Source organism: Thermothelomyces thermophilus, chromosome 1 (genome assembly GCF_000226095.1).
Source record: "Thermothelomyces thermophilus ATCC 42464 chromosome 1, complete sequence".
In the NCBI taxonomy this organism is placed as follows: domain Eukaryota; kingdom Fungi; phylum Ascomycota; class Sordariomycetes; order Sordariales; family Chaetomiaceae; genus Thermothelomyces; species Thermothelomyces thermophilus.
Genome location: NC_016472.1, coordinates 8014651 through 8034276, shown reverse-complemented (window position 1 = coordinate 8034276; position 19626 = coordinate 8014651). Strand labels below are relative to the sequence as shown.

General features: G+C 56.1%; 8 protein-coding genes and 1 non-coding gene across 9 annotated transcripts; 2 read left to right on the top strand and 7 right to left on the bottom strand.

Moving 5' to 3' along the window:
* Positions 1-176: 176 nt before the first annotated feature.
* Positions 177-1504, bottom strand: MYCTH_2132560 (uncharacterized protein; the record flags this gene model as incomplete). Its single annotated transcript, XM_003660242.1, has 1 exon — positions 177-1504. The coding sequence occupies one exon, from the start codon at positions 1502-1504 to the stop codon at positions 434-436; it is 1071 nt and encodes a 356-aa protein (XP_003660290.1). The 3' UTR covers positions 177-433.
* Positions 1505-2954: 1450 nt separating this feature from the next.
* On the bottom strand, positions 2955-4052 carry MYCTH_2298417 (uncharacterized protein). The gene has a single exon (XM_003660241.1). It carries the CDS (start codon positions 3855-3857, stop codon positions 3198-3200), a length of 660 nt encoding a protein of 219 aa, XP_003660289.1. The 5' UTR covers positions 3858-4052; the 3' UTR covers positions 2955-3197.
* Positions 4053-4482: 430 nt separating this feature from the next.
* On the bottom strand, positions 4483-6564 carry MYCTH_2298414 (uncharacterized protein). The gene is made up of 3 exons (XM_003660240.1): positions 6014-6564; positions 5689-5937; positions 4483-5618 (listed from the first exon to the last, which is right to left on the bottom strand). Exons 1-3 carry the CDS (start codon positions 6448-6450, stop codon positions 5135-5137), a joined length of 1170 nt encoding a protein of 389 aa, XP_003660288.1. The 5' UTR covers positions 6451-6564; the 3' UTR covers positions 4483-5134.
* A 1297-nt stretch (positions 6565-7861) lies between these two features.
* MYCTH_2298411 (uncharacterized protein) lies at positions 7862-9477 on the bottom strand. The gene is made up of 3 exons (XM_003660239.1): positions 8685-9477; positions 8090-8626; positions 7862-8037 (listed from the first exon to the last, which is right to left on the bottom strand). The coding sequence occupies exons 1-3, from the start codon at positions 9027-9029 to the stop codon at positions 7969-7971; spliced, it is 951 nt and encodes a 316-aa protein (XP_003660287.1). The 5' UTR covers positions 9030-9477; the 3' UTR covers positions 7862-7968.
* Positions 9478-10781: 1304 nt separating this feature from the next.
* MYCTH_t34 lies at positions 10782-10853 on the top strand. The gene has a single exon. It is a non-coding gene; the product is annotated as a tRNA-Met (tRNA).
* Positions 10854-11636: 783 nt separating this feature from the next.
* Positions 11637-14248, bottom strand: MYCTH_2298407 (uncharacterized protein). Its single transcript, XM_003660238.1, has 4 exons — positions 12759-14248; positions 12631-12708; positions 12403-12575; positions 11637-12349 (listed from the first exon to the last, which is right to left on the bottom strand). The coding sequence occupies exons 1-4, from the start codon at positions 14137-14139 to the stop codon at positions 11687-11689; spliced, it is 2295 nt and encodes a 764-aa protein (XP_003660286.1). The 5' UTR covers positions 14140-14248; the 3' UTR covers positions 11637-11686.
* Positions 14249-15223: 975 nt separating this feature from the next.
* MYCTH_86146 (uncharacterized protein) lies at positions 15224-16336 on the bottom strand. The gene is made up of 2 exons (XM_003660237.1): positions 16069-16336; positions 15224-15978 (listed from the first exon to the last, which is right to left on the bottom strand). The coding sequence occupies exons 1-2, from the start codon at positions 16256-16258 to the stop codon at positions 15779-15781; spliced, it is 390 nt and encodes a 129-aa protein (XP_003660285.1). The 5' UTR covers positions 16259-16336; the 3' UTR covers positions 15224-15778.
* Positions 16337-17156: 820 nt separating this feature from the next.
* Positions 17157-18145, top strand: MYCTH_2314092 (uncharacterized protein). The gene is made up of 2 exons (XM_003660236.1): positions 17157-17377; positions 17485-18145. Exons 1-2 carry the CDS (start codon positions 17319-17321, stop codon positions 17951-17953), a joined length of 528 nt encoding a protein of 175 aa, XP_003660284.1. The 5' UTR covers positions 17157-17318; the 3' UTR covers positions 17954-18145.
* A 9-nt stretch (positions 18146-18154) lies between these two features.
* Positions 18155-18555, bottom strand: MYCTH_2123970 (uncharacterized protein; the record flags this gene model as incomplete). The annotated part of the gene is made up of 2 exons (XM_003660235.1): positions 18155-18349; positions 18412-18555. 2 exons carry the CDS (start codon positions 18553-18555, stop codon positions 18155-18157), a joined length of 339 nt encoding a protein of 112 aa, XP_003660283.1.
* Between the last annotated feature and the right edge of the window lie 1071 nt (positions 18556-19626).

Here is a 19626-nt window from a genome sequence, read left to right as displayed (position 1 = left end):
GCAAGACTACCACAAGAGCCATGTGTGGCCCACCCGAGTCCGTCCTCCTTGACGGAAACCGAAACTCCCTTCGACTCTCCAGCGTTCCAATCTGACCGAGAAGAAGTGCTTGACCACGATGAGCAAGACGCGGTGCCGCTCCCAATCTATAGGCTTTTCCCGCTGTCGTTACGTTTCCAGTAAAGACGTCCTGCCCAAATCCCACCAAGGAAGTACAATCAGCTATCACGCCGCCGTATCTATGCTGTTGGAGGGGAAAAAAAAGTCAAGCGGTGCTGTGTGGTCTCGCCCGGCAACCCTTCCTCGTCCGGAAGAAGAAACACTCTGTCGCTGTGCAAATGCTGGTATGGTTTGCTCGCTGGCGTGGTCAGCAGCGTTGGGTTGTCATCGGGTATTCAGGGAGATTCCTGACGAAGTACGCGAGGATGAGTTCCTAGTTGACCGGGACCTTATCGATGTTGGCCATGATCTCGCTGTACATGTCTTCCGAGAAGACCTCCTTGGTCAAAATCGTATCCTTGGCGGCGTAGAGGTATCGGTATGCCGTCTTGACGGTTCCATCGCTCACGCTGGACACGACCGATATCTGCTTGGTGCTCCGCGGCTCCCCGACGAGGTGAGACGCCATGTAGATGCAGGCGGCAGCCACCGACAGAGGGGAGCGACCGGCAAGGTCGGACACCTCGGAAGACTTCTCGGCAAGGCGCCGGGCGACGTTTTCCACGCGGACGGGATTGCGGAAGCCGAGGTTGCTGCAATAGCGGATGCACAGCTCGTCGGCCGTTGTGGAGCCTTTGGCCTGGTACTGCTGGGTGTAGCCCGTTGCCTTGGCTACCTTGTCTTCGCCTCCCATCTTCTGCAGGAAGGCCTCGAGCTGCTTGAAGACGCGCCCAATCTCCTTCTTCGAAACTTTGGTAAGCCCGTAAACCTCCCGGAAAGTCCGCGGCACGTTGGTCTGCCGGCAAGCGATGAAGATGCACCCTGCGACGATCGCCTCCTGAGATTTGCCCTTGAGCGCCTTGTTGTCGTCGACCATCTTGAAGATGTGCTTGGCCGTGTTGGCGACCTGGGCGCCGGCGTTGATGCTGTCGGTCAGAGCCTGGATGTCCCGATATGCCTGAAGCAGCGCCTTGGTGCCTTTGTCCTGATTGACCTTGTTCTGGAGGTGGGCCAGGTTCTTGGCACCCTTGCCGTCGAAGGCGATGGACGTCTGCAGTTGATCGCCATCAATCATCAGGTTGGGGGCATCACCGACACGGGAGGGATCGTCATTCCCGTTGTCGTCGCCAGAAAAGGTACGCCATTCTGACCGAGTATCGATGATGCGGTCGAGAACGAGGCCGCAGGAGGCGCAGACCATGTCGCCCGAGGAGTACTCTTCAACGAGGTTTGGCGGCTCTTCCTTGCAGTCTGGGCAGATGAGGATGCGGTTGAGATCCTCGCGAAACTCGCCGTCCTTAGCCGCGTTGCCGCCATTCTCAAACGCAGCGAAGGTAGCCGCCATCTTGGGCGACACGGCCGAGCGAATGCGAAGCTGGAGAAGGAGAGGAAGAGGGGCGGCCCCGTCGCCTTCCGCTGGAGAGCGAGCAAGTATTTGTCTTGTTCCTTCTTTACGTTTCCCAGAGCCGATTACAAACAAAAGGCGCAAGCGGAACTGGCTGGAGAGCGATGGAAACCCGAGGAACTAAGCCAAGTAGGCAAAAAAAAAAAAAAAAAAAAAAATCTCAAGGACGCGAGAAACCGCAACGGCACTGCTATACTGATTCTTCTTCCCTTTTCCTTCCTTTGTTTCGCCTTTCGCTGGGCAATCAGAACGTAAGAGTGCGACGGGTAGATTGGAGTCAATATGGCGCCTCGAGCGACTGTTCTAGGGACCAGCAAAGGCGTCCGAGATGGTTTCTCAGAACAAAGAACAGTCTGCCGAGTCCGGGAAGAGTGGTTTTGCCGCTAACGAATCTGACACCGCACGGCTCGAAATATGGGCGGAGCGGCACGGCGCTCAACTCTGGGCGGATTTGGGAAAATTCGAAGAGTCGGTTTACGGTTACGGGGCTAAGGGAGCGAGCGGCAGCCGCGGACGGGGAGTCAACCAGAACGAGGGGAGGAGGGGGAGGGACGAAGTCGAAGCAAAAACGATGCCCTGCGCTGTCAGCTGAATGCTGGCTGCTGGCTGTTCTCTGATGACAAAGCAGGATTAACTAGCCGCGCCCGAGCTCGGACCTACCCAACTGATTTCCACAGCGCTGCACAACGAGGCTGCACCGCCACATTGGATAGCCAATCGTAGCCTCCCCGATCACCTCGAGGGCAAGAACCTCGATTGTGCCCGAATCTGTTACACGCGGTTCCACTCTTGACCTTACAGGTCGAGTCAATTAGTATCCCTGACTGCGTTCGGATCCGTGGTATGCGTGAGATAATCATTTTGAGAACGTCAGCGTATTAGTAAACGGCAACAAGTCAGAGTTTGGATCGCCAAATGCCAGTGTGTGCACCGATGCATAACGCCATGGAGTCGTATTAATCATCGTGATCTTCATGTAGAGTGACTAGTACGTATGTTCCAAATCTCATTATCTTCAAGTCCCCCAGACGCCGCATATGCACAAGACACCAAAAGTCCTCGGTCGATCCGAAAAAGGGCGCCATTCCCGTACATTGCTTGCCACAACGGCATGAAGAGGATCATGCTTTCTTCCATTGTTGTGTCGCCATTGGGCTCCTGTTGCAAAAGGCCCGTCGTTGCCCATTTCCTTTCATCCCCTTCATCCCCTCGTCGCTTCCTTCGTCCTGCAGCTTCGCATTCGAGGTTTGCCCGAAGCAAGCCGAGTCATTATCGGCCATGGCTAACCGCTCGCTGCTCCCGTCATGCCGATCGATCACGCCCCATTTTTTTTTTTTTTTTTTGGGACGGTTTCAAGCTCCCGAAATGCGGCAGGTCACCGGTTTCTCGCCGTCATTTCGATCATGACGCCGCCCACCCAGTCACAGGCGCCGCAGATTTGAAGTTGCCGTGTCCACGAATGGGGTGCCGACTGACCAGGGCCAACAGAACGCCGCTTTTGAGTTTTGCTTCCGGGTGCTTCTTCGGTAGTGGCCGGGCCAACGGGGCTCCTCGTCTTGTTGTCGCGAGGAGCCTCATCGAGCTTCGGGTCTTCGTCATTCGTCGAGCTTCCAGTTCTCGCCGAGAGTGCTGTTCAGTCTCGGAAAACTCGGCCGGGATGTCTGGCAGGTAGCGGTGGCGGGCTGGCGGGCGGTGGAGGGCTCTGAGACCACGCGCGGCCCTGCGAAGGGTGTCTCGATGGCGTGGGCACGGCGAGGATGGGCACGGCGGCGCTGTCGGCCGCCGCGCTGACTGCGGGGTGTTGGCCGCACGACATGGACCGCTCCGCCCGGATCCGGGCTTCCCACCTCTTCCAGTCGTCCTTCAACCTCGTCGACTCGCGCCGCTCCATCTCCTCGAGCTCCCTGTCCACCTGCTCCAGCGCTGCCATGGTGGAGCACGACGACCGGCTCGCCCAAGAGTCGGAGGACCGCGACGACCGCGCCGACCGTGCGGCCAGGGACTTGCGGATGAGCTGCGCCCGGCGCTCCTCCTCTTCCTGGGACAGGCCGGCCTCGCTCACCTTCCGCCTCTTGAAGGGCTCGTATCCTGCCAGAAACGGGAGTTCTTCTTGACGTCTTCGGGCCCCTCGGCGTCGGTTGTAGTGGATGACGACCAGGGCAAGCGCGCTCCCCAGGACGAGGACGCCGCCCACGATGGCCGCTACGGTCCACGCAACCGTATTGCTGGTCCCGGGAAGGAGAGGGTCCTCGCCACTGCCCGGGTTTGCGTCGGAGTGCCGAGCTCCGAGCATTGTTGGGCTGACGGCGGGCATCTCGGAGGTCGTTAGTTGTAAACTGGACAAGGCTTTCCTCGTCCTTCTTCAGATGAAGTCGGGAAGAGGGAAGGGAACTCCGAGGGAAGCAAGATGTATCCCCCTTCGGGCCATGGCGCACTCTGGTGTATGTACGCCATTGGGGCAACCTGTGTGGGATTATGTATGTCTCCCTCAATCACACCGTATCTCTCAGCCACAAACCGGGTACTGCAGACCGAGGTTTTGGGCTGACGGCGCAGTCGACCTTCTATAATTGGCCGACTGTGGAACCCCGCCCGGGGGATCTGCACGCCGACTTTACACGGATTACTGCTTGCGTCGCTACTACGACACAGGGTAAAATTCAAGACGGTCTCTAGCAAACATTCTCTCTGGCTGCCTCTCTTGTCCGACTCTCCCAAAAACGGGCTCGCTCTCTCGTATGAGCGAGGCGCAGCGCGGGGTTTACAGCCTCATGACAGCACGGCTTGCGATGCTGTCTCATAACTGAAGATGACACGCTGTCTGTCCGTTGCGTGTTCCTTGACCAGGGAGTACTCGCTTTGGGTCTTGATCGTAGTGTATTTCGTGCATTTGTACATATAAGGCGGACCTGGGATGCGCCGGTCGTCTTACAAAGTAGTACGGAGTAAGCATTGGACACAACTCTTGTGCCGGCGCTACGCAGGTCCACTCTCAGCAATCGCGGCTGCCATTTCCGATCCGGGTAAAATCTGAGGTACAGTACTTACGTTCCCGTAAGCTCAAGTGCGACAAACCGAAAATACAACCGCTAGGGCTGTTTTTGGCGGCGGGCAAACACATTGAACCGTTTGCTGCACCTCTTACCTCAATTGGTCGGCCTATGATCAACTGTGTTTGACTGGAATTCGGCGATGCATCATCTGCAAGCTTGCTAGGGCCGATAACTCTCACCCGACGGAAACGGACGTTACATTGTGGGAAAGCTGTCCGGGAGCATGCTGCAAAAAATAGAACGGGCCATTGGCACTCTTGGGAGATGAGCAGATGAATTGGATTCGAGGCTTGCCCCTCGTTTGCCTCGAGCACATCTCTGCCTCGGACATCACCAAGCTGTTGTTGCACCCCGCGGTATGTGACTGCCCACACCAATCAATTATTACCATCCGTTTCTTTTTTATTTCATCGCATTACCTTGTAGGGACTCCTAGGGTATCCAAAAACCTCTCTCACGCCATGCGCCAACGCTATGCTATCCCACGTACGCAGTACAATACAAACCCAACCAGAAATTACTTCCCGGCGTCCTCGGTCCCGGTGGCGGTGGCGGGCCGAACTGTTTCCTCGGACCCATTCTCGTGCCACTTATCGTCGCCCTTTTGCTTCACTCCGCTGCTGCTCCTCTTCTCGTCGTGACTGCTCACGGCGCGCGAGCCGCCCATGTCCTTCGCCTTCTCCTCCTCCTCCTCCTCCTCCTCGCCGGGCTGTTCTCGCAGCGTGAGGTCCGGAGACGCCTCGCGCGTCGCTGTTTTCTGGGCGGCGGGACCAGGCTCAAGATCATCTCGACTATATTGTGTGCTCCGCGTGCGAACCCAGCGCCGCCAAGTCAGGCTGATAGACGAGTGTTCGGTCTCCGTTCCGGCCGTCGAGAAGCGGAGATTGAAGCTCGTTCTATCTTTTAAGGTCGGCGACAGGCTTGGTGACGACGGTGTAGGTCGTAGTAGAGGGCCACCCAGCTGGTATCGACAGACAGGGACGTGAAGGATATTCCACAAGCTGGTTGGGCTGCGTCAGCATGACTTGCTCAGAACGTTGCGGGAAGCGGCGGCAAGGCCCGAAGTCTCACCCTCCAACGCAAAGTATGACATACACTAGCAGCGCCGCTGAGCTGCTAGACATGCCCCAGTACGTGTGACCGCTCGGAAACGGTCGGCCCAGCCCAACGTAGATTAGGAAGACGGTGATATAAGCAATCCCGCAAGCGAACCGCAGGCCCAAGCCCAGCTTTGACCAAGGCTTTTGCGCCCGCAAGAGCGTCACGACGTCGAGCACAATGTCGGCAAAGAGAAAACAAATGAGGAGAATGGCTTGCACGCTGAAACAAGGCCCGACTAGGTCAGCACCAACCACCACATGTAAAGTCCCGAGGATGGCCGCGGGTCTCAGCTTACCCCGTGTGATCCCCGATATCCTCACGCAACACACGCATGGCATACCCCAGTAGCACCAACAAGACGACGCATGGAACGGCATGCACGGCGCTGTTCACCAAGCGCGCCAGCTGCGCCTGAGCCTTCCGATCGCGATCGCCCACATCCGTCCGTGCAGGCTCCTGGTTCGGAACGAGGTGGTTGTCGGTATTGTCGGCAGTGGTATGGGTATGTACGTCCTCCGCCGAGTGCCCATACCAGTAATAATCTATAGATCGCTCTGAGACGGAGGCGACCGGGGTTTGTTCCGTCATGTCTTCGGTAAATCGGGACTGCCTTCGTGGACCGAGTCGTGGCTTCATCCCGGTCGGCGTTGAAGGAGACGGTGCATGAGGAGTGGAAGGAGTTGGCAATGATGTCGGACGTGGCAGCGTGGTTTTGCTCGCTGGTTCGGCCATCGTGGTGTGGTGTGGCTTTGGGTTGCCCGAGCCTGGAGCGAACGAGTGGGAGAAGCGGTTGGGTTGTGACCTGATCGCCCGGCGCTGGTGAACGAGGGGAAGTCGAAGGACTAATTAGCTTAGCCGAAGACGTTTCCGGATTCACATGCACGACGCATTCCAGACCAGCCGAGTGCGCTCGATGGGTTTGACCGTGAGTTCTTCACGGTTGCGGACCGGAGATGAGCGATGCGGAAATGGGGCCTTTCAAGAGATCGGATGCTCCGCCGTTCTAGACCCAGGCCAGATAAGAAACCCGGAGGGAGTTTTGGAGCCTCCAAACAACATGACAACCCGAAACCGGCTCCCTTCCCGTTTCCGGGATGGTATCAAAGGCGGAGTGGTGTTGGGAGGCGGCTCTGTGCGGCGCGAATCAGAGGCGCAGGGCTTGGTCTCGTCCAACAGCGGCACTGCAAAATCGACCCAACACACAAGACAGTCAACACTTGGTCCAAAAGGGCAAGAGGCTCGGCGAGTTTTGTTCGAAATTTAGAGCCTGTCACCGTTCCGAACTAGGGGGTAGAGAGGGAGGGCCAAGCCAAAAGTCGCGCTTCGAGTCCAATCCAACTGGAAGTTCAGAAGATTCAAAAAGAAGAAAATGATTGATTGAAAGAGCACGAGCCCGAAAAGTAATTAATATCATGCTTGATAAGAATCATGGTTGCGCTCGCCGGCGGGCTCGGCATACACTAGAAGCGGACATGACCATTCTCGGCCAAGGCAAGCCAGGGAGAGCCGGGGCGAGCCGGGCCCATCCAAACGGCTGCAAGGGGAAGCGGAAGGAATGTATCCACAGCAGGGATGTTCAGGGGTTCCGTCCTTGGTTCGCCCACTCAACTCGCGTTCCGGGGAAGCAATCTGGGGAAAAGTATGAACGGAATACCCCGCGGTCTAGGGCTGATCCATGACATCAAACTCGAGAACTGTTATTCATTTGCTTTCCAAATCCTTGAGATCTAGATATCTGGCAGTTGCTAGTCGAGAGATGAAATGCAAGACTTAACAGCAAAACGTGTCAATTGTTGTTGAGTCCGCCAAAGGCTTGCCAATGGAAAACAGGACTTGTTGGCGATGATACATGGGCAGTTCTGCCATGGCGCAGATAAAGAATGCGGCGCGGTAGGTGAAGGAAGGATTGAGGAGCTTGCCTGATGAGACGCTGATGCCGCCAAAAAAAAAAAAAAAAAAAAAAAAAAAAAAAAAGGGCTCACTCAAGCGCGTTGCGCCGAATCTAGGCCCTGTGATTCTGAATGACGTGATTGTCATCCGGTGGCTCCGTCCGGTCTCCAAGTAGACACTGGCTCAGATTTGCCTTTTAACTTCATGGTCAAATTATGACGATGCAGGCCAGCAGCTGGCGCGCAAAGGGCTTCGCAAGAAACCAACGATGCGAGTCCAACCCTGTGTTCTGCCATCGCGACCGAGACTCAGAAGTATCTGTAATATATCATCACCGCCGAGTGTCTAAGCAGGAGACGCTCAAGCCAGAAGTGTGGTGCCCTTGACTTTCCCGCTTTGCATCTTGGCTGTCCTCGAGCCGAATTGGATCTGCTGCAGCGTCAGTGGGTGAACGTCATCCTAAGGTGTTAGTACGACTTACAGCGCGTTTCTTTTCCTTTGCAACCTTCTCCATGCCCAGTTCTAGTGCCAACAAGCGGAGCACCCGCTTGCCGGCTTCGACGCCACTCGCCTCCTCGCCGTTTTCAAAATCGCACTTTTCCCAAGCTGGAGTTTCGATGGCCCAGCTCACCAGGCGTTCATCTAAATAGGGAAATCTCACCTCTTTGCCCCAGTGGGCCATTACACGATCATCGCGGCCCAGATTCCGCTTTCCAAGCCGGCTGACGTCCAGCAGAAGTTCGTCAATCAAACCCGAGTAACCCCGCTGCTGGAACGCAGAGGGATGACGAGAATATCCGCCGAAAAGTTCGTCGGCACCTAGACCAGACAGCAAAACCCGAGCCCGAGATGTGTACGCGACCGGGGGCGAGTCGGGGCTCTCACTACAAACGCCTTGACCGCGAGCGGCAAAGTAGAGAGCGCACGCGATGGACAGATCCATTTCAGTGTTGTGCGGGTGAATCAGAGATATGATCTGTTGGCGGTGTGCCTGTGTCTCGCTGTAGGGAACGTTTACCTTGTCAAGTCAGTCTCTTCGCGTTTCGGCAACGGGTATATGGACACGGGAGACTCACGGCCACAAACCGAAAGGCTCGCCCGGGACAGACCTTTTGCAACTCTAAAAACGATCGCCTTCCGGTGATCCTGTCCGGGCAAGCCTCGTAACAGTCGGGCAGGTGGCGGTTCTCCCTTTGGAGTTGTGCAACCACCCGCGGGTTCTCGAACCCGACATTGAGCAGGTCTATCCCCTGGTCCGGATCAAGCAATTCATGGCAAAGCCTGGCCAGAACCGTACAATCAAGGCCGCCAGAGAACAGGATGGCCACTCGGGTGTCGCTGTTCGCATCCCCAGCCGGCGGCGTCGGTATTCCGAGGACTCTCAGTCTCAGAGACTCGAGGAGGCGTTCTTTCAGTGACATTACCGAGAGCGAGCCTGCCAGTAGCTCATGGTGCCCACCTGGCAACGCCCGATTGAACCTGCCAATGCCGGAGACCTGGAACAAGTAGAGTAAGTCTGACAGACGGCCGACCACCGATCAAACGCACGACGCCACGGCCGGCCGAATATACTCACAAAATCAGCGGCGTCCTCCCCGGCCACCCACTCGTGCCGTTCCCGGACTGCCTCTCGGCCCAGCCTTAGGACGTAGATCCCGTCAGCCTCGACCTCCTCCCACCCTCCTCCCCCCGCCTCGCCGGCAACGCTGCACAGCGTCAACCCGCCATCATCGCCTGTTGGAGCAGCCACCAGGAGCGACCGCCTCCCGAGCCGGTCCCTGCCGTAAAGAACCGTGCCGGCGACGGCGTCGTAATACACAAACGCAAACGGGCCCTCGATGCCGCGGAGGACATCCAACTGGGCGTCCACCCCGCCGTGATCACCACCGGTAGCCATCGCGAGCGCGGCCAGGACGGCCTCCCCGTCGTTCCCCTGCACGCGCTCCCCGCGGAGCCGCCACGCCTCGCCGTTCCAGCACAGCACCGAGCCGGTGCGGGGGTCGGCCAGCGGCTGGCGCGCGACGTGGTCGCCGCGCAGGGCGAGGACCGTGGACGTGAAGCGCAGCGACCAGACCGCCGGCACCGGCGCCGGCGCCGTCTCGTCGCCGTTGTGCTTGCCCAGCTGCAGGCAGCGGTCGACCTGGCCGAAGTGGTCCGGTCCCCGCGCTCGGAGGCAGCGCGTCAGTTCCGGGGAGAGCGCGTGCGCGGACGGGGAGGGCGCGCGTGTGATGGAGGCGTGGATACCGCACATTGGCGTTTGCTTGGGGTTCGTGGAATGGATGGGTAAATGACTTTGGGGGGTCGTGCCGGGGTGTGAACTTTCAACAAGGAACGATGGGATAGAAATTGCTTGGCGATTGTTGCTGGCGCGCGGTCCCTTGGCGACGACTTCAGCAGTTGCAATTGCTCCCTTTTCTCTCGACGATGGTGCGAAATCCAGGGGGTGATGTCGGTCATGGCCCTGCCTTAAGGAAGCCTGGCAACACAAGTCCGACTCCCTTGAATTGTTTGAGTTCACTTGAGTGTGTCACTTGCCAAGGAAAGTTTTGTCAGAGCATGAGCTCCTTCAGCTCCTGCCACAAGCAACTCCATACTGCCAGCTTACACCGCCTACGCCAACTTTGGCCTCCACTTCGATCTCCTGTGCATGCACACATTTCCTACGTTTCAAAGCTACATTATGGAGTACGCAGTAGGCAGATCCATGTAATGAACTATCCATGTAATGAACATACAAGCATGTTAAGTGGGGAGCCTCTAGCGGTGGTGTCCGGCGAGTGACCTAGTCGATCCGTCCTCACTTCGGACGCCGATTATGGCTGGCCTTGGGCCTGGCTTCCGTCTCCCAAGTTTCAGATTGTGAGAAAGGGCAGGTTGCTGCTTTCATAATTACAGATTGTGGGCCAGAGTGCCTTATAACCTACTATCCTAACCATGGTTCCCTAACGGGAGCCGGTTCTCCGTTTTGGGTTCCGACACAGATTGAATCCCTACCTCAGGTTGGCGACATGCTAGATGAAAGATAATCCGTGGATGCGGCAATTTACCTCCTTATTGTGTCAAAAGTTCGGTAATTTCATTTACTGAAGGTTTTTACCGAAGTGAAAAATGGAATAGAATCCTTAATCTACTTCTCCGCTATGGCCCAAACAGGTTACGCCTAGACAGGTTAAAGCGATGTGGCGCAGAGGAAGCGCGCCGGGCTCATAACCCGGAGGTCACTCGATCGAAACGAGTCATCGCTAAGCTTGTGTTCTTTTTTCCCAGTGATTCCACCACCAACAAGCTTCCATTTTGCTGTTTAACACATAAGCCGTTTGAACGGTGATTTCGATAACAATACTGGAGTAAGACCTGGAATTGCCTCGATTTCAATGCGCAGGAGTACTACACAGATGTCGGATAAATCCATGGGTAACAAGGGGGTTCCGACTTCTCGCGTTAATTTATCAAGTCTAATGTAAGAACTACTAGAGTCAAGTTAGAGCGTATCCAGTTGCCAACATTCTCTGTAATAAAGGGAGACTAATAACCTCCAACCTCATCTGCACGCCAGAGCTATACTATGAAGGACGCGGCTTGTGTACATACATCACCATTCAACAAGCCCGACATTACACGCAGAGAGTGCACCCGTCGAATTCGTCGCTTTAATTGCAGAGGACGCAGGCGATACCGCCCACCAGTCCTATCAAACTGGATGCCTTGATCAAGTCCACTTCGATGATATCTTCCATTGGCTATCCCCCAGCAATGCAGATACACCAAAAATATGCCTATATATAGCCGCCAATCCCGCCCAATGCTCGCTTGGAAAGAAAAATTGTATAGAAGGTCCCATTGTTCAAAAAAAGGAGAATGCTGGAAGGGAGGAAAAATTAAACAGAAGCGGAAGGGAAGAGGGGAAGACGGATTCCGTCATCAGCCAATCGTCTTCCTTCTCCCACAAGCTGGGCCCTTCAAGTACCTAAATAATTAAACGAGCTCACGCCGACAATGCCAGGCAGGCGTCAACTGCCAACCCGACCCTACTACCGTCAGTAAACTCGCCCTATTCCAAGAGCACAAATGGAATCACTCACCTCCCCTGTTTCTGGTACACCACATCACTGATGACTTCCCGGTCCAGATCCGGAAACATGCCCGCCAGCGTCTCTACCACGTTGGCGTGCTCGGCTCGCTGAAGCCGCTGCGCCTCGGCCGCCTCCGCACTCGCCTGTCGCGCCGCTGCCTCCTCTGCCGACATCCGCTGCCGAGCACGCAAGTCGGCGTCGCCGCGTTCCGGCTGTGGCGTGCGCGCCGGGCTGGCGATGCCTGTGTTACCGCTTGTTGCCGCCGCCGCCGCCGACGACGACGACGACGAAGGCTCGTCCGAGAATATCCTGCCGATCGTGCTGAGCGGCTTCTGGATAGATCGCAGCAGCCCGGTGATGGCAGCCTTCTCGTCGCTGCCGCTGTACTCGCCACTGTCCCGAGGCTCGTCGGGCGGCGTCGAGCGGCGCGGACTTGCCGGGCGGTCGACGTCGAGGGACGGTCTGGTAGACGAAGAACCCGAGCCACTCGCGGTTGGAGGCCTTAAAGCGGCCGACTTCTCGGACTGGGGAGGAGGAGGCGGTGGGGACTCAGAGCGGTGTTTCTCCGCGATGGCGGAGACGGCGGCCTCGACGTTCTGTTCGAACTCCTCATCGGATATGGTGAGAGTTGTCCGGTCCATGTTCTCAATAAACTGGATTGCACCCATCTGCGCGACGGTTAGTGAGGTTCACGGGCACGCGGAGTGCCTGACGGACGCACCAGTGAAGAGAGGTAGTAGCCAGCTTCTCCACCCAACTTCTCCTGATTCCGGAATCTCAGAATGTACTGGACGTTGGACACCAGATGCTCCGGATTGGCCTGCAGTACAACGTAAATCAACAATGGCATGAAGGAATCGGCAGAAGAGTCCGACTTGGTGTGTTTAAGCAGGCCTAAGAAAGTTAGTGACCAAGATGCCTCGAATTAAATCGGATCCAAACCACCCACCGAAAATAACTTTGCAGCAGTTCAGGACGCAGATGATCTTGTCCCGTGGCGCACGGTATGACTTGATCTTGAGCAGCTCTACACCATTGTCAGTCCGGCAACAGACGCACAGAGGTCGGGCTCCCTACCCTGTTGAGCGAGCTTCAGAAACCGCTTCCCGCTCTCGCTTACTGGTGGAATGTCGAGATGCTCCTCCCTGACCCAGCTGTAAATTTTGATCTTCTGCGCAAGGACCTCGTCTCGTTCCACATCCTCCTGATGCTGACCGCGCCGTCCCGGGCCCATGATTCGCTCTTGTCCCCTCCTCTTTCTTGGCCCCGGTAGCGGTTGGGGTGGGGGGATGGCGGGGGAGAAGGTCTGCGCATAAAGGCGGTTCATGACAAGCTTCTCCATGCCTTCTCGGGCGTTGTCAAACTCGGCATCCGAAACGTCCTTCCATACCTCGCACTGGGCCATCTTGTTTGCGATGAAGGCGAGGAAATCGCTGATAATCTTGACCTGCTCGTGCACCATCCACTGGCGCTTTCCGAACTCGGAAAGAAAGGACTTGAGATACCGGGCGACTGGATCGGCCTTTTTGTTGCGGAGCTGCTCCAAGAACCTATGGAAGTCGAACGGCAGCGCCGGCTCGGGTTCGGGTTCTGGCGGGGGCGGGCGGTGAAGCGAGGATATGGGAGACATGGGGGACTCTCCGCTCTCCTCCCGCGAGCGCCCCGAATGAGCAGACTCGTCCTTTGGCGGGACGGGAGGTCCAGGCTCTTCGCCTTCGTTCCTTGACTTTGCACTGGTCGGCGATGAGGCCGATACCCGAAGGCCTTGCAAATCTTGGAGCTGTTGCGCGATAGAGGGAGCTAGGGGCTCGAGGCTCGATTTCCGTGGAGGATGCTGGACCGAAGTTCCAAGTAGAGGTGATGCCATCTCCAGCCTGGGACTCATAACCTCGTCCGGACCAGGGCCTCCTCGTTGCTCGCTGAATTGCTCCATGATGCTCTGAATTTCGGACCTAGATCCCCGCTCTTGCTCATCCTCGCTCGTGTATCTCTTGTCATCGTAGGCCGTATCGGATCTCGTTGGGGACGGGTCCTCGGATCTCGAATGGGCAGCCGAGGAGGGCGCTCGTGAAGGAGGCCGGGAATATGTCGGTGTAGGTGGCGTGGGATCAATGTAAACTTTGGATTCGGCAGTCAAGTACTGCGTGGAGGTTGTAGTAGTCGGGGTCGTTGTCGGCTTCAGGGTTGCGATCGACGAGGACATCGGGTCTCCTTCCTCGGGGAGTTTGTCCTGCTCGACATGTCCGCTGAAACCGTGCGGCGACACTGGGGAATGCTCTGCGGTGCTTGTGCGCTTCTCGTCGCCATGATCTTGCGAGCCAGTCTCGGCCGCTCTTCCCTCTGCTTCCCCAGAAGACCCATTCGGAGCCGGGCTTACTCCGCTGTCATTTGATACAGTCGCATCTCTCGAGATCCCCTGCGGGTTGGGGGGGATGGCTTCCTGATCGTGGGGAGACATGCAACAGGGCCTTTGGATGCACTGGCGCGAGGCGAGTTGGGGCTGAGCTTCGGTAGGGAATGAGCTGGGTTACGACTGCAGCGGAAAAAATAATCGGTCGTCGACGGGGAGATGGGCGGTCCGGGGTGCACGCTGGCCAGAGAGTTTGTCGTCGATCAAACGGAAACAAGGAGAAGGGTCTGTCAGGGATGGTCGACTTGTATGTAGGTATGTACGGATTACAGTACAAACAAGCCTACGGTTGAGCTGCCAAGAAAGTGGCTTTGGGGTGCTCGGGCGTCGCACCCCGCAGGTTCCAGGGTCGGTGATGGTGGGGTTTGGTGTCCCGTCAGCGCACCTTCCGGAGAAATCCCGATCGGCCAGCGCTTGGATGAAACCCAACCCTTGGTTCGAATCCCAACTTTGTCAGTCACACAAACGGAGTACAACCGTCGCATTCGCTCTTGTGCAAATGTGAGAGGCCATTTCCCATCATTTGCAGGAAAGTATTGCCTCTGTTGATATTGGACCGAGTTGCTACCCTTAGTCATGTTTGCTTTATAAATTGTCAACTGAAACCCTCAGGATACGCACATTTATTGAACAGCCTTGATGATGCCCGCCTGAAGTGGTTCGGCCCCCATCTCTCCTAGTCTCGCTGCCTTCAAACCGCTATGGATGAGCCTTCGTGTTTTCTAGGGGACCTCGTGCACGAGTCCAAGGGGAATAGTTATGGTGCCGACCTTCCCGAGAACAGGAGTTCCTCAAAGAGTTGTCACGGGCCCGTCACCGCGTTTGTGGTTCGCACGCAACCCAAGAGACGACTGCGGATGACTAGCTCCAAGCTATCCTGGAAAAGCATGACCGCTCTGGGGCAACGATGGCATATTAAATACAACCGAGACTGCCATCGTGGCTGTTTCCGTCGTGCGCAGGAACAATTTGGCCGCACATGTGCGGCCGTTACGTCGCAGACTGCAACAGCCTTCCGATGAATGGCTTTGCTATCCCCCATCTCACAATCAGGTTGACCCTTATTTGCTACGGCAGCCCAAACTCTGAGCCCACCTCTGGTGTTGTTTCCACCGATGGAATTCTGGAGTATGCATGGTTCCTTGGGTTTACTTCCTGCCGTCTACATGCCAGCTGGTGCTCCGCGGCCCGTAAAGATCGCGGCGTTTTTGGGAATTCTGGTACGCTGCTCCTTGCCGGTCCTTCTGAGATTTCTGGCATGCTGGCTTTGCTCCGGTGTGAGGAGGGACACTGTCGACTCTTTCAGTTCTGCGAGATAGGAATTTTGAATCCCCGGACAAGCCATAGATTGACCCCATTTTACCTGGCCCCCGAAGGCTCACTAACTTCGGCGCTAGGATCAACGCCTGTTCCATCCACACATCCCTCACACTGCCGAAAAGGGTGCCGGTCTGTTCTGTAATGATGTTCCGAATGGCGTGCTGATTGAACCGGCACACGCTTCGTCTGGTGGTGGACGTACAACTCTCAAGAAAGCGACGTCGTGGGTTAGGGGTTACCGGTCTGCATCAACTCGTCTCCCAAAATGGATACTCGATCCATTTACTCCGGGAAGATGGGGTAAAGCAGAACAGCAAGACATTGAGCAGCAGTGAAACCAAGCTGGAATATGCCTAGAGCTGACTAGCTAGAACAGGCCACTCAGCCCTCCCGACTCCTTCTCCGCCTCGTTCTTCTCTTTCTCCTTGATGGGGAAGTCCTTTCCAGTGGCATTCCGGTACTGGTCGCGGATCTGCTGGGCGATAAGGCGGTCCTTGGCCTGCTCGGTGGCGCTCTCGTTGTTTTGCGGACCCTGCTTGAGGATATTCTCCTGTACCCAATCGATGCCTTTCTCAACGAAAAAAGACAGATAGCAAGTGAGCTCCGGTCAGCTTTGCCTGCTCAGCGCGAATGACGTAATAGGTAGGAGCAATCTACCTTTGTCGAGGGCGTCTTCTCTCTTCTCGCCTTGAGCACCGCCGCCGGCCATGCCCTGGAGCTTGTCGAGGAAGCCACCAGAGCCGGAACCGGACTGCTGGTTTTGGTGCTGGCTGGTGGCTTGCTGGCCCTGGGCTTTGTCGCCCTGGTTGCTGCCGGTTTGGTTGGCGAGCTTGTTGATGAAATCCATTGCGTCTGTTGCCGTTAGATTGGAGGGTGCGAGAATTGAGTGTTCACGATCTACTCTACCGAAGGATAAAACAGAATCTACTTGGAACTTTCCAATGGGGCGTTTATGAGGAGCGCAAGATCCACGGAGATATATACGAATGAGGGGGAGACAGGTTGGAGGGCAGTGAAGGGGTAGTTCAGCTGGACTGGAGCAAGAAGACACATCCACAGTACGGATTACGCCGCCTGTTCCATGACGCAGAGGACCAATGGACCAGAGATGGCTGGCGGCCTTGACTACTCTAGTGCTTCCAGAGTTGTATTGGCTCAGCTTGGCTGTGCGGGAGCAGTGTTTGTTGCGCAGGGCTCAATGTTTGTGCTTCTTTGGCCCGCCGTCAAGGTCATCGCTGCGGGCGGCGAATTGCGCTGCTGCGGGTATGACCTCAGCTGGTCAGGGAACACCCGAGTCCTTGCTAGTGTACTCAGGTATGTATGTATGTATGTACTACAAACAAGGTACAGACAGCGGCGTGTGCAGACCCCGCATTAGCTTCAAAAAAACAAAGAGAACGAAGGACTGTGGTGCGTGGATATGTGCACCCACCATGTTAGCAAAGTATGCATTTTAACTGAGAAGCAGGGGCTTCTTGAACTGTAAAGTTTTGATAGATTATGAGGTTGCGAGCACTGGACCCTTTCTTGCCCCTTCTCAATTGATGAGATCAGACAAGGGTTCAAGCTCCACTGCAGGTTGCTGCCAAGAACTGCCATCTTTACCCGTCCTTGCATCAGTGGAGAAAGCCTGGCCCGTGCTCTTCATTTTTACTTCTTCAGGCAGGGGCGTTGCGAGAGAGGTCGGGTACTCTCATCCGTTCGGAATCCGAATACTCCGCACCCCACTCCAGAACACCGACGAAGCCAGACCCGTCGGACCAGCGAGACGGCTCGGCAACTATACCTAAGGGCAACAACGCCTGCCAGACGCTGTGGTGATATTGCATCTAGCCCAGCACGGACTGCTGACTGTTGCTTCGGCTTTTTTTCTCGGAGATAAAGGGCTGCCAACATAACTTGAGAAAATGGACTACGTCCAACAGCGCGTGGCGCAATTCGCCTCTAACGCCGACACATCCTCCAAGTACGCCGCTTTCCCTTCTTACCCACCGTCGGCACTTCGATAAGGCAGAAAGGAAGGAATGGTAAAAAAAAGGAAAATTCCTGCTGACACCTTTCACCCAACGCTAGCAACACCCTCTTCACCCCACTCAACGGCCTGCTCCTCTCCGTCCTCCTCTATACTGCCTACGCCTTCTTCCTCCGCCCAACCCCGCCGCCGCAGCTGCCCAAGGAGGAGCCGGCCATCGTCTTCCGCACCTTCACGCCGCGTACCCTACTGCCCTACAACGGCGAGGACGGCAAGCCCGTGTACCTGGCCGTGCGCGGGCGCGTCTTTGACGTGTCGCGGGGCCGCAACTTCTACGGCCCCGGGGGCCCCTACGCCAACTTTGCCGGCCGCGACGCCTCGCGCGGCCTGGCCTGCGGGAGCTTCGCCGAGGACATGCTGACCAAGGACCTGGACGGGCCGCTGGACACGCTCGAGGACCTGGGTCCGTCCGAGTTGGAGGCGCTGAGGGGCTGGGAGGAGCGGTTCGAGGAGAAGTATCTGGTCGTGGGCAAGCTGGTGGCGGTCGGCGAAGAGGAGAAGGATAAGTAGAGAAGGAGCGGGACAGGTAAAATCGGGGGATTGGAGGATCGGAACAATGCAGGGGCGGTTGAATTAGGCGTGCTTCGAGGCGGTTGCATGCTTACCGCCGCATCAATTGAGAGCGCCTCATATGAAAACGTTTTGGATCGGAGTTCAACACTGTGATTATTTCGATAGCTCGGTCCTGGTTTGAAAGCGATTTGTGTCCCTTCAGTTCGGTTCAAGACTTGGTGCGTAAACCAGAAGTGACAAGCATACCACGACCTCCCCTTCAAAGACCTGTTCAGATCCCTCCTCTGCCGCCATTGTCCCCATTGTATCGACTCTCGTGATAGAAGGCATCACGTTCGCAGCCACGACGCTCAGATTTGGCGTCCCGTACACCCTCGGGACCGCGTCCACGATCTCGCGCGACGTCACAGAGCACCTGCATGTACGGTGTAGACGGTACAATGGTCTCTCCAGACGTTGGGCCGCTTGGTCTCTTCCTCGGCGACGTTGGTCCAAACGGCGTCCTCGTTGGCGGCCTGGGATCCGCCTTCCGACGTTTGCGTTCTCTTGAGGTACCTGGAGAAGGTCTCCCGGTCCGAGCCTGGATTGCTGAGCCCCATTCAAGCGTCCGGGTCGTCCTTTGCACCGACAACGAAGTTCGTGACATTGAGAGCGCTGGAATCGCCGAGCAGGCGGCGTTGAGGGATCACCGGCTTTCCACCGTCAAGTCATCCTGCCGTGATTTGATCAGCTGTACGAAGACTCTCCGGAAGACTAAAAAGGCGACTGATCTGAGAGGCGCTCCTGAAATGCCAGTCTCATTCAATCTCCTGAAGCGGCGGCTACATGGCAGGGATTCTGACTCTGGGATCGGCGCTGAGATCCTCGCAGGCGTCGACGACGAGGACCTGCGCATCGACGTCCTCAGACAGCCCAGCCGCAAGCACCTGGCCGGCAGGACCGCCGCCAACAGTGACAAAACGGCATGGGCGCCGCGGGGTTTGTCTCGATAGTTAAGTCCTCCTGCGTGACCCATCAGGTTAGTGGTTGAACAAAGCCGCGAGACCGACAGATGATGTAGGGGCTGAAATGGTGTAAATTAGCTTGTTGTGTAATAGGAGACGCGATCGACTTAACTGGTGAATTCGCGATGCCCCTGATCAATACATCGGGCACTTGGCAAACTAAGCATAACTGATTTAGTCAACTGAATTATTATATCTATAAACTGTTTGGAAACTGTGTGTCAAAAAGAAAGAAAGAAAGAAAGAAAGAAAACGGCTCTCATTTGTCATTCAAACAAGTACTTGTTATACATACATACCTGCAGACGCGGATTGGTTGTTTGATTCAAGTAGGTACATAACTAGGTACCTATCTTTGTGGAGTAATTAATTATATAGGTGCGGCCTCTCAATGCGAGAATTCGAAGTGTGTCATCGCTTGAAGTTTTAACACAGCAGAAGAGACATATTCCAGATATTCCAGGTCATTATTAGGTGACCAATCGAAATCACATTACCGAAAGGCGAGCGAACATGGAAGAGCGGGACGTCTTCGAAACCGCGGATTAGAGCTAATTAAGTCAAGTTGTCTATCATCAAAAGGATAGTATAGATTCAACTTGATCGCGGATAACTCTGATTTCCTCGGTGCCGTGCCTGATGCAGCCTATAATTAATCCATACACT